At 45.6% G+C, this 17,712-nt stretch overlaps 1 protein-coding gene across 6 annotated transcripts in view; it reads left to right on the top strand.

Moving 5' to 3' along the window:
* The window catches only part of REPS2 (RALBP1 associated Eps domain containing 2), a 117,988-nt gene that overhangs the window by 59,196 nt on the left and 41,080 nt on the right, over positions 1-17,712 (top strand). For all 6 annotated transcript variants that reach the window (XR_005556333.1, XR_005556332.1, XM_039339897.1 and 3 more), the window contains exon 2: positions 15,788-15,911. Coding sequence is in view for 4 of the 6 variants with exons in the window: in XM_039339897.1 (XP_039195831.1) it covers positions 15,788-15,911 (124 nt within the window). In the remaining 2 variants the exon portion in view is untranslated. The remainder of the gene's footprint in view (positions 1-15,787; positions 15,912-17,712) is intronic.

A 17,712-nucleotide genomic window follows, 5' to 3' on the forward strand; every position in this document is an offset into this window, starting at 1 on the left:
GGGATAATGGCAGCAGGAGAGCACAACCTGAAATCCTGCTACTTCAGCTCTTGCCTTATGCTTTTCTGCAGTAGGATATGCAGCACCAGTCTGGTGGAACTCCTTTCATGTTCAGCATGTTAACACTTCTCTCAACAAAATGATGCATATTGTAATGGGATGTTTAAAACCAATACCAACTGATCAACTTTTATCACCTTTTGGGTGTTGCAACCCCAGACATGAGAAAAGTTGCAGGAGAAATAGAAAAAACAAAAACAGCAAAGAGATCCCCAGCATCCTACGTATGGACCTGTGCCCCATCCCACATGATTGAGAACAAGAAAGTGTTTTTTGCAGATGACAGAATCAGTTCCATCAAATCCAGAAACCCATTGAATAGAATGATGGCATAACATGACCTATAGTGAAAATTGGACCAACTTTAAACCTATGCTTAAATACCATCTCCCATATGGGATATGGAAAACTTTGAACAGACTGAGAATGGGGATATCATGATGTAAGAAGAATTTGGAGATTTGGGGCTATATTGCAGGAGATGAAAACTGAGAATGGGGGGAATTGCAGAACCCTGAACATTTATTGATATGTCACAATCTTGATGGATCATGTACAATGGACGGTTTGTTCCTAGCCAATGAAAAAGCTATCCAAACCACTATTTTCTGGGCCTCAAATACTATATAATGTCACATATTTTAAATTTCTTCTGCGTTTTATTTTTTTATATTCGTTATATCGTTGTTGAAGGTTTTCTTTATTTAGATTATATTAATTTTAAATCTATTTCTCTTTTTAATGTAAGATGTTTTGGACATGGAAAATAAAAATAAATAATCTTATATATACTGAAAAACTATTTTTACCACAGAGCTATATGATGTGTGTGTTAAAGTGGGTTTATCTGCCAAACTGAAAAAGATAAAGGAAAATTGGGGCGGTTTAGAGCAAAATTGGGAAAGTAGAGGTGTTTAGGAATCCAGCTGTCAAGGTTCCAACTGATGAACCTAATGAAGTAAGCATAGCTGAGACAATCCAATCTCTAATGCAAAATTTTATTGAGCACATCATTTTGACACAGGTGAAAGGAAAACCAGCTCTGGTTAATTGGTGCCAAAATCGATATATTAAAAGTATAGATTCTCCCTCCCTCCTAATAGTGCAAGTCACATTATCCAATGAAGTATCAGACAATTATTATGAAAATATTTCAGTTCTCAGTAAACAATTCTTGAGCAATCTTGGTTCTCATAGCTTGGCAGTCGGATGTCTGAAGCCTACATTCCATTCTTTCCTCCCCTTCCCCTGAATATGTAGGCAAGCTAAGAAGCATAGGTATTCTTTGCAGCTTGACAGGTGGACTCCCCTAAAAGTCAGAAGGGACCTGGAAAACAATAAGCGCATATTATATTTCTGCAATCTCTTCTATCTTGAGGGCCCTGGCTTTTGGGTACTTAACTATGGAACTTATTATTAACCTATCTGCCTTAATGTGGTGGGCTTTTGTCCATCTGGCCTCTGAGATTGGATAATCTCTCCACTATACTAGGTATTGCAATTTCCCCTTGTAAATCCTAGAGTCTAAAATTTGCTTGACCTCATAATGTGGCTCACCTCCCACTGTTATCGGACTGGGGGCTTCCCTCTCAACCAGCCTCATCTTTGAGCCCTGAACCAGCTTCAGTAGGCTGCAATGGAACACTGGGTGCACTTTATGCAATATCCTGGGCAGCTTCAATTCTACTGTAACCAGATTGATGATTTTTATGATTGGGAAGGGCCCTATATACTTAGGACCCAGTTTCTTGCAAGGCTGTTTTAGTTTCAGATACTTTGAAGATAAATACATTCTATCTCCTACATGAAACGAACCTTGGGGAGCTCGCTTCTTATCTGCTTGCTTCTTTTGGCTAACTGCCACATTGTCTAAGACTTTCTTCACATTACTCCAGATGCTCTGGAATGAATCCACACACTCTGATAAAGTCCTTGAGGAGGGGGGTTCCTGAGGGCACTCTGGCATAGGCACGAATTTCAGCCCCTGGCTATTTTAAAAGGGGTGAATCAGGTGCTACTGTGTACCACATAATTGTATGCCAATGGCAGTAGTCCTGCCCAGTTAGACTGCTGATAGTTGACATAACAATGCAGGTACTGCTCCACCATTGCATTGGCTTGTTCTGTGCCCCCATTTGTACTTGGATGGAAAGCCGAGCTGAGACCCTGGGAGGGCCCAAACATCCTTATAAAGTCCCACCAAAACCTGGCTGTAAACTGGACCCCCAATCTGAGATGATGTGCTTGAGCACTGTATGCAGACGGTAGATATGCTGCAGGAACATTTTGGCTAATTTCTGAGCTGATGGGAAACCAGGGCTTGAAAAATAGGTCAACGACCATCCAGATTACGGTGTTTCCCCCACACTCGGGCAACTCTACTATAAAGTCCACGGCCATCTCTTCCCAGGGTTGGGTTAGGTCGGCAACTTGCTGTAGCAGCCGTGGGGTCTTCCCAGGCATTCTTTTGTTGGCTGTGCATATAGCACCATTCTTCACATACTCTCAATGTCCTTTATCCTTGGCACAAGAATTGACAGTTGTTCAAGTGTAAAGTTTTCAGAAACCCAAAGTGGCCAGCTTGCTTAGCACCATAGCTTTGCTCTAAGACTTGTAGTTGCAAACTGTCCAAGACATAATTTGTCCTCCTTCCATGCTACCCCTCCCTCAAAGTTAGTTCTTCTCAATGAGCTCCAAACCACGCATTGGTTGTTAGTTCCTGTTTCAACTGCTGGCTAAAAGCATTACTAGGAGATGAGGTCCTTCTCTTTGCCTGTTGTCTAGTGGTGGCTTGCGCTGCTTGTTGCTTTCTGGGAATAATGGAGTTCACCTCGGTTACTTTTCTATTGGGGCATGCAGGACAAGGCATCAACCAGGAAGTCCCCCCCCCCAGGATATATATCAACTTGAAAGCAAAATGGTTGAAGTAGTGGGCCCATCAAATTTGCTTAGGGGAAAGTTTTTGGGGGGTCTTTAATGCCTCTAAGTTCTTGTGATCAGTCCATACCTCAAATGGAATTTTGCTCCCCTCAAGGAACTACCTCCAAGTCAATAGCACCCAGTGCACTGCAAAAGTCTCCTTTTCTCACAAAGCCTACCACCTCTCGGTTTCGCTTAGCTTGCGAGACATATACGCACATGGCTGCAGGTTCCCCTCCTTGTTCTTTTGGAGGAGAACTGCCCCCACCACCATATCACTAGTATCTGCTTGAATCACAAATGATTCCTCTGGGTTCGGATGCTTTAAGCTTGGCTCAGCCACAAACAGTCCCTTTAGCTTTTTGAATGCCTCTTGGCATTCCATTGTCCAATGACTGGGTTGGTCAGAGCTTTTCTCCCTCTCCTCCTGTTTTTAGCAAGGCCGTGATTGGCAAAATGATTTTCACAAAGGACTGGATGAATTGTTGGAAAAGTTTGCGAACCTCAGGAAGCTTTTTAGCTGTTCACGGGTTTGGGGGGCTGGCCACTCAAGGATGGACTTCACCTTCCCCAAGTCCATTTCCACTCCTTACCCTATAACCTAAGTCACAGGTCGGCAACCTGTGGCTCCGGAGCCGCATGTGGCTTTTTGAGCCTTCCCCTGCAGCTCCCAGCCTCTACCATTTGCAGAGAGAGAGAGACAGAGAAAGGCACTTGTGCTTCCCTTCTCTCTCTCTCTCTCTCTCTCTCTCTCTTTCCCCCCCCCTCTCTCTCTGTGTAAAAAAGAGAGTAGCCTCACCCTGTTCCGACGAATTGAAAAGCTTATTGGGCGGGGCTCCTCCCTTTGCTGCATCTCTGCAGGAAGCAGGAAGGGCAGGAGAGAGCTAGCTAGCCCAGCTATGCTGACTCAGGAATTCTGGGAGTTGAAGTCCATGAGTCATAAAAGAGCCGAGGTTGCCTACCCCTGAGCTAGCCCAATAAGAATGTGTGTCAGCTTGTTGAAGAACAGTTTGAAGCCAGTTTGCTAGGTGAGCAGAAGATCGGAGAGAGGGAGAGAGAGGGGGAAAGAGAAAGAGAGAGAGAGGGAGGGAGAGTGAGAGAGAGAGGAACGAGAGAGAGAAGGAGAGAAAGAGAAGGAGAGAGAAAGAAAAGAGGGAGAGGAAAGAAAGAGGGAGAGAGAGAGACACAGAGAGAGACCCTTTTGATATCTAAAATGAAGATAACACTGCATATATTCTTTTTTACCGTTATTATATGTCAAAAGGGTTTTATGGCTCCCAGTGTTTTGTTTTTGGTGGGAAACGGGTCCAAGTAGCTCTTTGAATGTTTTGGGTTGCGTACCCCTGACCTAGGTAGTCTAGGCTAGTCTTATAGAATTTGCACTTAGACAGTTTGGCATAGAGTTTAAGATCCAAAAGCTTCTTTAACACCAGCTGCATGAGTTTTACATGCTCATCCATTGTCTCAGAGTGAATAATGATGTCATCCAAACACACCTAGACCCCGTTGTACAGGTGCTCATGTAACATCTCGTTAATGAGCTGCATGAACACAGCAGGGGCCCCTTATAGTCCAAAAGGCATCACTTTAAACTGATAGCACCCTGGCAGGCAGTTGAAAGCTGTTTTCCATTTGTCACCTTCTTTAACCCTTGCATGATAGTACACTTCCCTCAGATCTTTCTCTTAGCTAAAAGTCCCAACATGTCTTTCATGAGGGGGAGGGCATACATGTTCTCCACGCACATGCCATTTATTCCACAAAAATCCAGGCACAATCTCAGTGACCCATCTTCTCTTTAAACAGTACTAGGGCCGCCACTTGGGATTTTGCTACTTGGATGAAACTCCCCGCCAAGTTTTTGTCGATGTAGTCTCTCAACTCAGCCATTTCCCTGGAGTTCATTGTATACATCTTTGGCTTGGGGAGTTTCGCCCTGGCAGGATCTTGATGGCACAGTCAGTGGGGCGGTGAAGGGATAGCATATTGCATTCCTTTTCACTGAATACTTCCATAAGGTCTTGGTACTTTGTTGGAACAGACTGAAGCTCCCTCTCCTGCTCTGACACAACCTTGCTGTGCTTGGGGGGTCTTCATCTCCTCTGGGGTGTGGACTCATCTTGCTTTTGCCTTGGTGGGGTAGTTTTCCACTTCCCCATAACCACAGCCTTCCCCATAACCACAGCCTTCTTCTCCCAATGTACTCGGGGGCTCCACTTGGTCAGCCAGGGCAGCTATAGTATCATCGCTTCGGCTATTCTCGGGATGACCACAAAACAAATAGTCTCTTGATGGTCTCCTTTCAAGTGCTCTGGCTTGGTTAGATAAGAAGCAGGCAGCACTCCCACTATGGAGCCATCAACTTGCTTGAATTGTATGGGCTGACACAGCTTTTTTATTCATAGGCCCAACTTTCATGCTGTTGGCAGGCTGAACAGGCATCAAATGCACCCTGGGTCTATTAGGGCACTTACTATTCCCCTCAACCCTGAAATTCTACTTAGACCGAGAGGGGGGTTGACGGGTCCACTTAGCATTGAATCATCTCCCTCATTATCACTCTTGTAGAGGGTCAGCTGCAAGTCCTCCATGACCATAGTTCTCTCCCCTTTGTAATTTGGGGGGCAGACCTCGACAACCTAGCATGCCACTTGCAGCTTCTCTTTCCCTTTATTTTGTTTTTTGGGGGCTTTGGAGGGGTGACTGCCTAATGCGTGTCTCTCCTGGCTCCTCTTTGGGTGGGCCTCAAGTATTCCCCATCCCTTATACTCCATCAGGTTTAGTTCCACATTAGCTGGTACCAATTGCTGAATCGGTTCTGTATTCCTCTAGATAGGCATGTATAGTACAACTCGCGGTTCAAGCCATCTATGAAGTAATGGACCAGGAGTTGCCAATGTGTCAGACCCTCAACCTTTCTATTGCTTTTTGCTTTCAGGTTCTGCCATTTTGCTGGGAGGGTTAGGGTTAGCTGTTAAGCCATGCTGTTGGAAGGGGGGAGGTCGGTCAGTGTTTTCTATGCTTTGTTCCTCACTGGTTTGATGCCTTGGGGTGTAAATGGGAGGGGAATGTGCCCTGGGTCATCTGTCTTATCTCCACTCCGATGGGAGGAGGCCAGGAGGAAACAAATCCCTGAGAATGTTGCCTGGGATTTGTGCTTATCAACTCGGTTCCCATAACAACTTCACATCTGAGGCTTGAATGAAATCAAATTGGACATTTGGCCGTTGGGGTGGGGTTTTGAAAGGGATGCTTTAATGTGGAGTTTTGCACAGGAAATAGTTAGATCTTGATTTGCTCTTCTGCTATCACTAACTCTCTGTAAAAGTTCTTTTTAAAACAATGCCTGTTTCAAGAGTTCTGTTTTCTTGGGAAGACTAGCTGAGGCAGGACCTTACAGTAAGTAAGATCTGCAAAAAGGTCAACCCAGAGAGGCAACTGCCCGACAGTGGGGATCATGCACACATCATGGCAGCAAACAGGATGAGGGTGAATGCTGGAGAGAATCTGTTGCCAAGAATCTCCCAAAAGAAAGCTTCTCCGGATGGTTGGAGAGATGGTCACTATGGAGAGCTCTGTGAAGCCCAGGTGGTCGGGGTAGGAAAGAGAGGAATGGGATGGAAGATGACCGAAGCCGCGCGGGGGGGGGACTGGCTCTATGGAAACAGCGACCACCTTGGCAGCATTGCAGTAAGCAGCTCCCAGAGGGACAAATGCTCCACCAGTGCCCCGAGAGAGCCCCACCAGAGGAACCCAAGCTGGTCCCTCTAGAAGTGAAATTTGATGGCGACCCCAACAGCTGGGGTTCTTCCTTGCCCATGTCTTCACCTACATGCAAGTATAAGGGAGAAAACTCCCCAGTGATGAAGCTAGAGTCAGGGTCGTCATCTTAGCCCTGGAAGGGACCGCAGCCCAATGGATGGTCACCCTGCAGAACTGTGATGTGGCAAAGCTCCGAAACTTTAACTACTTCATGACAGCCCTGAAATGGAGGTTTGAGGATTGCCTGGCTGATCGGAAGGCGTGAGATCACATAAAGACAATGAGGCAGGGCCATCGAGCAGTGGTTGAGTATATGGAAGAGTTCCGAGATCTGGCATGCCACCTGGCCCGAAGACATCTTAATCAGTTGTTTCCAGGAAGGCTAAATGATGACCTGTATAATGCATGCATGGCCAGGGGATCCCCAGCATGATTATACAACAGGCCAAAGAAGTAGAGATCAACTAGAATCGCAACCTGTACTGCTCCGCCAAAACATAGAAATGGTCCCCACCAGAGAAGAAGAGGGAGCCGCCTAAAGCCCCAACTGTACCATCATGCTCAACTGCCTACTTCAAATGTGGCAAAAAAGGTCATCATGCCACAGAGTGCCACAGCAAAACTCCAGCCAAGAAAGGCAAACAGCAGTCTGGAGGGAAGCCAACCAAACCTAACCCATGCCAGAAAGACACGGCCCTGAGGAGCGTGGAGGTCGTGGAGTTCCATCCAACCCCGCAACCAAGGGATGGAACTCTGACCCCACCAAAGGATGAACTGAGGATGCCCAAAAGCTACTACAATGATGACCTGTTGGTAAGTGGACTGATCGCACCAATGACCACGCTCATAGAACTGTTAATCCCAGACAGAGAAGGAAGGGTGGCCCTGACCACTCTCTTAGACTCAGAATGTACCGATGCTTGGTCAGCCTAGCCTAGTCAAGAAGTTAGGGGTCCCCATTTCATTCTGCCAACTTGACAAGTCCATTGCAGGAGTGTCCCGGCTACAGAATCCCTGAGGCAGAGCATGGGAAGCTACTCAGAAACCCTAACTTTCATCATGGCACCTGGCATGGAGTGGCCTCTTGTCCTGGGGCTGGTGTGCTGAAAAAAATAGAACACAACAGTAGACTTGAGAATGGGTCATTTAAAATCCTCCAGGGAGAAAGCGCCCTTGCCAAGTAAACGATGTCGGCCGAGGAAACAAGAAACATGAGAAATAGCCACTACCTTAAACAGTGAAACCATGCAGGCCATGCCTAAAGAATACAGGGATTTGGCGGAGGTTTTCAGTGAAAGGAGTTTGGATGAGCTGTCCCCTCATTGACCCACAGACTGTACCATCGAAATCATCCCCAGGGCTAAGCTGCTGAAACCAAAGCTGTATTTGATGACCCCCAGGGAGATGAATGAACTACGTGAATTCATTGACAAATCCTGCTCTGTCATTTTATCCAACCAGCCAGACCCTGGGTGACCGCTCCTGTGTTATTCAGAGAGAAGGATGGCTCTCTTTGTCTCTGCGTGGACTATAGAAGTTTGAACACAGTGTGCATGGAAAATGTGTATCCCTTGCCCCTCATGAAAGATATGCTAGTCCACCTATAGAAAGGAAACATATTTTCCAAGCTGGACCTGTGAGAGGCATATTACAGAGTTAGGATCAAGAAGGGAGACGAGTGGAAAACTGCACACAATTGCCCCCTTGGCTGTTTCCAAATTAAAGTATTCCTCTTTAGTTTGTAAGGTGCCCAAGTGTTTATGCAGCTGGTCAATGAGGTGTTACATGAGCACCTATATAAGGGAGTTTTGGTTTACCTGGACGATATATTAATCTACAGCAAAATGAAGGCTGAACACACAAAACTGGTCAGGGCAGTTCTGAATAAATTTCGCGTAGCCAAACTTTACGAAAAGCTGTCAAAAATGCGAATTCCACAAAGAAAAACTCGACTACTGGGCTACCAGATCTTGCACGAGAGGGTGGAGATGGACCCAGAAAAGAGACGTGCCATTCTGGAATGGGCAGGCCCCTGCACTACAGAGTTTCCTGGGCTTTGCAAACTTCTACTGAAAATTTATCCCTTCATTTGCCCAGATTGCCCTGCTTATCACATACCTGTTAAAAACCAAAGGGTTGATAAGCCGAAGCCCAGTCAGCCTCTGAAATGGACTATGGAATGCCAAGCCCTTCCACACCCTGAAGAGAGATCTCTATGGACTTTATTGTGGAACTGCCGAAGAGTGCAGGAAACAGTTATTTGGGTCGTGACTGACCTGGTCTCAAAACAGGTTCACTTTACTCCATGCCAGAAGATCCCAACTGCCAAGACCTAGCTAAAATCTTCCTCCAGCACATATACCGAGTGCATAATTTCAGATAAGGGCATCCAGTTTACTTCAAAGTTCTGGAGGGCCTGTTTTGGACCTTTTAGGTATTGAACAAAGCTTGAGTTCTAGTCATCATCCTCAAACGAATGGGGGAACTGAACGAACAAACTCAGTTCTGGAGCAGTACCTTAGATACTTCATTAACTATCATTAAGACAGTTGGACTAACCTACTGTCATTTGCCGAAGTGGTATATAACAGGGCTTTTCAACCTTTTCACCGACTGTACCACTTTTAGGCTATGGCAATATTCGAGTACCACCTAGCAAGGTGTCAAAAACCTGATGACCAAAAAAAAAACAAAAAACAAAAAAACTGTTCAAAGTTGCAATTGCACTGAAATGACTTTTGACCATTTTTCACACTTATGACCATTGCAGCATGCCCAGGGTCATGTGATTTGTATTTGGATGCTTGGCAACTGATTCACATTTATGATGATTACAGTGTTCCAGGCTCATATGATCCCTTTTTGCAACCTTTTGACAAGCAAAGTCAATGGCAGGGCTGCTAGTGGCCAAGTGCTAAGGTGGGAGCTCCTTCCTTCCCTCCCTCCCTCCTTTCCTGCCTCCCTCTTTCTCATGCCCACCTCCTTCTGAAGGAAGAATTTGACCCCCTCCCATATTTTCTCTCTTCCATATATTCATCAAACAAGGAAAAGCCTCCAGAGACAGAAAAGTGAAGCTGCTGAGGGAACTAGCTTGAAAAGGCACATTCCCCTTTAAGAATTAGCTACTGGCTAGAAAGGAAAGTTAAGGAGTGCAGCCAGCACTTAAGGAAGAAAAAAAATGTATTGGCTGCCAGCTAAAGCAGCCTCCCCAAATGGCTCCATTATAAGTAAAGGAATGCTACAGGCAAAATCCATTCAGGAGAAAAATACTTCAAAATCCCTTGCAGCAAAACTTACAGCTAACAATAGCAGAACAATAAAGCTAACAGGAGACATCAGCCATCAGCCAAATAGAAATTGCCAAACACTCCTTAAGAATACAAAGCCCACATTGCACAAATTCCAGAACTTCAAAGTCACAAAAGCACATAAGAATCCTTCCTGCTATGTCGGATCTGCCTTCTCCAAAGTTCAACCATGCGCGTCCTCCCCCCCGCCCCCTGCGAGCTTCTGCAAAGCACAAATGGACATCATGTCCCACCTGCCTTCTCCAAAGTGCAACCACGAGTCCTCCTCCCCCTGTGAGTTTTACAAAGCGCAAATGGATGCCACATCCCACCTGCCTTCTCCAAAGTGCAACCATGTGTGTCCTCCCCCGCCCCCGCAAGCTTCTGCAAAGCGCAAATGGACACCACATCCCACGTGCCTTCTCCAAAGTGCAACCATATGCGTCCTCCCCCACCCCCACGAGCTTCTGCAAAGTGCAAACAGATGCCATGTTGGACCTGCCTCCTCCAAAGTGCAACCATGTGCGTCCTCCTCCCCCCGACCCCTGCGAGCTTCTGCAAAGCACAAACAGACGCCATGTCGGACCTGGCTTTTCAAAAGCACCACCACGCATGTCCCCCCCCACCCCCACGAGCTTCTGCAAAGCACAAACGGACACTATGTCCCACCTGCCTTCTCCAAAGTGCAACCACGAGTTCTCCTCCCTCTGCCCCCCATGAGCTTTGCAAAGTGCAAATGGATGCCACATCCCACCTGTCTTCTCCAAAGTGCAACCACACGTGTCCTTCCCCCACCCACACGAACTTCTGCAAAGTGCAAATGAACGCCATGTCCCACTTGCCTTCTCGAAAACGCAACCACGTGTGTCTGCCCCGCGAGCTTCTATGAAGCGCAAACGGATGCCATGTTGGACCTCCAAAGCACAACCACATGCGTCCTCCTCTCCCCACCCCCGCAAGCTTCTGCAAAGTGCAAATGGACGCCATGTCGGACCTGCCTTCTCCCAAGCACAACCATGCGTGTCCTCCTTCCCCCGCCCCTGCGAGCTTCTGCAAAGCGCAAATAGATGCCATGTCCCACCTGCCTTTTCCAAAGTGCAACTATGCTTGTCTTCCTTCCCCCACCAGCCTTCTCCAATGTGCAGACTCATGCTGCTTTGCTCACTCACCCTTTCTCCAAACTGCTGCTGCTCGTTCACTGCACCGTCGCTTCCAAATGCCGTCTGCTCACTCACTTGCTCTCTCGCTTCATTCCTGCCGAAACCTGCTCCTTTTATAGGTTCCCCTCTCCCCACCCAGCTCTTGCAGCTGTTCCCATGAGAGCGTTGCTGGATTCAGTTTCCCTGCCCTCTCCAGTTCCCACTAGTCAGGCGCACATGGAGAGGGAGAGGGGAGCATTTCTCTGGCATGCGTACCGACAGAAAGAACTCTGCATGCCCAGTCTGGCACATGTGCCATAGTTTTGCCACCACAGCTCTAGATGAAGCCAGGGATGCCTATAAAACTCAAGGTGACAAGAAAAGAACAGAACCCAATCCTTTCCATAGTGGGATAGAATGTACTTGTACACTAGATTTCTGCAATCACTGCGACCTTCTAAGAAACTAGGGCCCAAGTTCATAGACCCCTTTCTGATTAAGCGCAACTTCAACCCAGTCATTGTGGAATTGGAACTCCCCCAAACCCTAACGGAGGTTCACCCCGTGTTTCATTGTAGCTTGCTGAAACCAGAAATAACCTCACCTCTCAGACCAAAAGCAACCCCTGTGCCACAACTCATTATGGTAGAGATCAAAGAAATTCTAGATTCGCATAGGAATCATGAGGCTATCCAGTATTTAGTGGCCTGGAAAGATCTACCAGTTTCTCAGGACGAATGGGTTCACAAAAAGCATGTTAGGGCCCCTAGACTGCTTAAACACTTCCATGAACGTACCCTGATAAATCTTGTTAATCACCTGTTCTTACTTTCATTTTATTATTTTCTTTCTCCTGCAGATGGATCTCCCATTCTTTTAGGGGGGAACCATATCAGACCTTTCTATTTTGCTTTTGGGTTCTGCCATTTTACTTTTGGCTTCTGCCATTTTGCTGGGAGGAAGGAGGCTATTAGGTCATTCTATTGAGAGGGGGGAGGTTGGTTGGTGTTTCCTCTGCTTTGTTCCTTACTCCTTTGATGCCTCAGGGTGTGAAGGGGAATGTAATGTCCCTTGGGCCATCTGTCTTATCTCCAGTCCGATGGGAGGAGGCCAAGAGGAAACAAAACCCTGAGAACGGTGCCTGGGATCTGCACTTATCACCTCAGTTCCCATAACAACTTCGCACCTGAGGATTGGATGAAATCAAATTGGACATTTGGCTATTGAGGTGGGTTTTGAAAGGGATGCTTTAATATGGCGTTTCATGCAGGAAACCGTTAGATCTTGCTTTGCTCTTCTGCTATCACTAACTCAATAAAAGCTCCTTTTGAAACAATCCCTGTTTCAAGAGTTCTGCTTTCTTGGGAGGACTAGCTGAGACAGGACCTTACATTATGCCTCAACCTCCCCGCGATTCTCCGGAACTTTCAGATATACTCTATGACTGGTCTGCTTCCCTGCTTCATATTGCAAACATTGGACTCCGCTTGCCAGGTCTGCATGGTGTCACTGAATCGGCCTCTGAGCTCTCCCAGGAAGGCATCGGAGACTCCCAACTCGGGCTCCATCCTGTAGCGCTGTCATCCACTCTGCTCCCTCCCCTTTGAGATTTGCCGCAATTGCGTCCACATAGGCCTCATCATCAGCATATGTAGCTCCCTGCTGGTCCAGGAAAAATGCCAGCTTCTCTGGATTCCCATTGAAGGTGGCTTTAATCGGTGGGAATTGTTGTGGTCTCGGAGCGCCCCAATATCCCAGCGGCCATCCCATCCCATACGGGAACTTCCACAGGGCACGAAACATTGGCAGTTGTGGGAGCAGTTGACTGGCCACCGCCCCAAGTTGAGGGCTGGTGGTCCAATGTCCCAGAGTCAAGCCAGGTTCTGAGAGGGTAATTGGTTGGGGATTGGTTGTTCTATCAGCAACAGTCGTAGTTTTTGGTTTTAAGATGAAAGGGTCAGCGTGGCCGCCGCAAGTTGACCAGACCCTATTCGGGGGGTTAGGTCCAGCCTTTGGGTTGGCTTTCCTCCTAGCACATCCAGGCCGCTGAATCTCTCTTTCAGCTGCTCAACTATTTGATTACTGCACATCATCACATATCTTCCCTCCGCCAGTCCTCCCCATTCTAAAGCCCTCCTCTCTCCCCATCTGTAGTCCCGGGCAAACTCGGGTCACAAGTAGTCAAGTGGGAACTCGGCTTCAGCCACCTTTAATGTGCTTTCTCGCCACCTTTCCACTCCTGTCGATCCAGTCCACTCCAGCATTGCCAATGAGGCCAACTTTTCTGCTTTTACTTTCAGGTGGGTAATAGCTAGTTGGGCACCAGAGTTTCCCTGGGCCTGACTAGAATCACACCCGTCGCCTCTGTTCTGGTTCCAGATACTTGCTCTCCCTTTCGTTCCGTTTCAGGCATCTTCCCCTGAGTCTTTACAACCCCTCTGGAATTTGCCGGATAGGGCCTAGGAACTCAGGACTCCTTAATTGAGTTGGAATTTTTAAATGAGAGCTGGTTTAATGTCAAGGTTCCAACTGCCGAACCTAATGAAATAAGCATAGCTGAGAGGATGCAAAAGTTTATTGAGCAGATCATTTTGGCACCAAAGGAAAACCAGTTCTGTTTTATTGGCGCCAAAATCAGTATATTAAAAGTATAGATTCTCCGTCCCCTCTAATTGTATAGGTCACATTGTCCAATGAAGTGTCAGACAATAATTATGAGAGAGTTTCAGTTCTCAGTAAACAACTCTTGAGCGACTTTGATTCTCATGCTTGGTAGTCCAATGTCTGAAGCCTGTATTCCATTCTTTCCTCCCCCCCCCCCGAATATGTAGGCAAGCTAAGAAGCAGTAATGGATGCCACAGCATAAGTATTCTTTGCAGCTTGACATCAAAGAGTAAAATGGAAGATGGTAAATGGAAGATGTCTAAATTGTAGGCATTATATGAGAATTTCTTTAACAGGCTCTCAAAATCCCAGTCTTAAAAATTAACTTTGATAGTGACTGAGAATCAAAATTGAGAAATTGCTGTTGGCAAATATTTATATATTAGAAGACCAAGATTTGAACTTTGCTTTTCTTAGAAGAAACTTGTGGATTTCACAGATGACAGCCAAAATTTCTATAATCTAGAACAGAGAAGGTGAACCTTTTAGAGACCTAGTGCCCAAACTGCAACCCAAAACCCACTTATTTATCGCCGGGTGCCAGGTAGGTGTGGCTCACTGGATGGGCATGGCTGTGGTCATGGCAGATTGGCTGGGTGTGATCACCTTGATGTTGCTTGTGGGGAAGGATGCCTGTGGGGCCGGGCAGGCTTGGGGGAGATCCAGGGGGTCTCTGGCAGGTGGGTGGTGAGCAGGAGGCTCATCCTGAGGGGTGAGGCGAGGCAAGGTGAGGCAGGGGTTGGGGCGCCTGCTGCCTCACACCATTGGCCCCCATACACAGAGGGGGGCCGATGGTGTCCGTCAATAGCCACAGCACATGGGGGCCAACAGTGTCCGTCAATAGCCACAGCCTGCCGGCCCGTAGACCAGCACACTCTGGGACTCCGCAGCCCACCACCAGAAGTTCAGAGAAGCCGCCTCTGAGCTGGACAGCCGGCCAACAGCTGAGGAGGCGATGCAGTGGGTCGTGCCCAGGAAAAGGAGAGCATGTGAGGCCAGGAGGGATGGGAGGGGGGAGGGAATCCAGCCATGCTGGGATGCATCCGGCCACATGGGAGCTCGGCAAGTTAGCAGGCGGCTGGTTGAAGAGGGACAGTTGCCATCTCCAGGGCATGGTGCGTGTGCCCTCAGAGAGGGCTCTAAGTGCTGCCTCTGGCACGTGTGCCATAGGTTCGCCACCACTGATCTAGAATTACAGAATCTAGAATTTCAAGTACAGACAATGGCACAAAACAGGTGCCAGAATTTCTGCAATATTCCTAAATAGTACCTGTGGACTTCCAAATTGAAATTATTTTTTAAAAGAAAATAGAAATATTTTTTACAATCCAGTGATGTTTATCTCTTCTTCACATGAGGAAATCATTTTCCAATCTATCTATTCATTAGAGACAGGCATTTAAACTATCATTTCTGCTTGCTGAAGTGTATGAACATTGAGATATAATGTGTATGCTTCAACTAGGTAATGATCAGTGTCCATTGGGGGAGAAGAATGACTAAAGCAGCTTTGCAGCATTGCATGCAAGCCCCCTCTTTTATACTGTACATGGTAATATTGCATGCATGTACAACAGTGCAGAGTTTGTGGTGTGATTCTGTTTCGATCTTTTGACAAAAGGAGCAAGATCCTGCTGGTGCCCTTAATACTTATTTAGTTTGCCCTATTTAGACAGATTTATTATTCAGAGGTTAAGCCACAAATATATTGCATGTTGCTGAGAATGGAGCCAAGAGGACAAAATATTTATATAGGAGGATTTCCTCTGTGGCTTTCTCTGTTTAATATAGCAGATTTGAAGCTATAGAATGTAAACCAGATGTCAGCACCACCGGTTTATTTGCTGCCAGTTTTTTTTTTAACTACATATTTTTGTAGCTTCAGTAATTCTTTCACAGCAAGCACCAATATTTTTGGCACATGCTCATATTCATCCCTCCCTTTTATCTTTCAGATTATAGACTTGTGTGATGCTAAACATGCCGGTTATTTTGGTCGAACTCAGTTTTATGCTGCTCTGAAGCTTATAGCTGCTGCACAGTCTGGTCTCCCAGTACGAATAGAAAACATTCAAAAGGGTAATTGATTATACTTAATTGCTTTACTTTGGAGAAATTCATTGCATTATTTATTTAAAATATTTATTAAATTGTCTTTATGTTTTGTAAAAAAAATTACAAAATACCATGGAAGAAAATATAATATAAATGACCATAAGAGGGAAGAGAAAACTAATAATAAACGACAAAAACAGGGTAGACTTCAATTCCCCTCACCTGCCTATCTTGTCGTATGTTTTCCCTTTTGGCCACCCTGCACTCTTTTGCTTCAGCTGACCTTTGCCATCTTCTTCCTCCCACTGCTGACGAGGTACACCTGGCCTGGGCCTTAGTGAGGCAACTGGTGAAAGGGGCCAGTCTGAGCAATCCTCATCAAAAACAGGAAGAAGAAGCTGTAAAATATTACTTGGGTTTGGCAGAAACTGCAGAGTACAGGGGGTTGGAGGGCAGAAGGGTGGCAGGGACAGTGGAGTGCAGGGGCGATTGAAGGAGTGATGGAATGCCAAATGGCAGGGGCAATGGAGTGTGGAGTGGCCAAAGGGGCAGAGATGGAAGAGGTAGGCAGGGAGAGTTGAAGTGGAGATGAGTCCAACAGGGAAGGAGAAGCATGAGCCTAAAGATGGCACAGTACTCTCCTAATAACTGCATCCAGGATTACCAACACTGCTGTCACCAGGCATCCTTACATGATATTTTGCCTAGTGGCCACATAACTCCCCAACTGAGATTCTAGTACTAATTAGGCTCCTTAAGTGAGGATTTCCTGTGAGGAAAACTTCAGATAACTTATATTAAGCTGGATTGGTTTCCAAAGTCTTAAAACTTCAACCAGTCTTTTTAATTTTGGTCAGTGCAGGTAGGAACAATCAGTCCAATTGGCCCAATATGTCTTCATAATCTAGCTTTCCAACCATAGTTTAAATTATATGGCATAATTTTGCATCTTAGTTGAGTTGCATGTTGTATGCAATTTCCTGAAGTTGCTAAATTATAAAATAACTATAATAAAAATTAGAATGAAATATGCCCTTTATAATGGTGGAAGATAGAAACTTCATTTGTAAAACAATTGCTATGTGCCTAACTATAATTATTATAATCAAATACTTAAAAGTTTCATTAACACTAGCTCCAAACCATTATATAAATGTATTGATTCTAAGAAATTATAATTTACATTAACATTGCTAATCTACACTGAATGAGATTAGTCTAATGTGAGACTATGGATATATACTTTGACTCCTGTTATATTTTATGGAGTTTGTATCTTTATAAATGTATTAATGATTGTAGCCCAAATAGTTTCCCTTGAAATTGAATGCAACAAATATTTATTATATTTATATAAAAAATCTACACCAATGATGCAGCAGTAACACTGGTCTATAAGGAGAAATCCTCGGAAATGAAACTAGCTTAATTTTATCAGAATTGATAAAAGAACTCTTTGAGAAACTGAAAGACAAAAAAGACAAGTACAAAAAATGGAAAGAGGGACACATAACTAAGGCTGATTATCAGCAGAGAGCCAGAACATGCAAAGACGAAGTCAGGAAAGCAAGGGCTCAGAATGAACAAAGATTTGCAACAGAAATCAAGGAGAATTAAAAAAAGTTTCAACATATTAATAACAAGAAAAAAGTCAAGGAAACTGTAGGTCACTAAAGAGAGAAGATGGCAAGGAAGTAACAGGCAGTAGGGATAAAGCAGAACTGCTTAACTCATTGTTTGCATCAGTCTTCACACAAAAACAAATTATAGCACAACATATTCCCCCAAAAAATTACTGGGAAAGAGAAACTAGAAACAAAAATTA

This window comes from Crotalus tigris, unplaced genomic scaffold, assembly GCF_016545835.1.
Source record: "Crotalus tigris isolate CLP2741 ecotype Arizona unplaced genomic scaffold, ASM1654583v1 scf7180000017740.3459589, whole genome shotgun sequence".
In the NCBI taxonomy this organism is placed as follows: domain Eukaryota; kingdom Metazoa; phylum Chordata; class Lepidosauria; order Squamata; family Viperidae; genus Crotalus; species Crotalus tigris.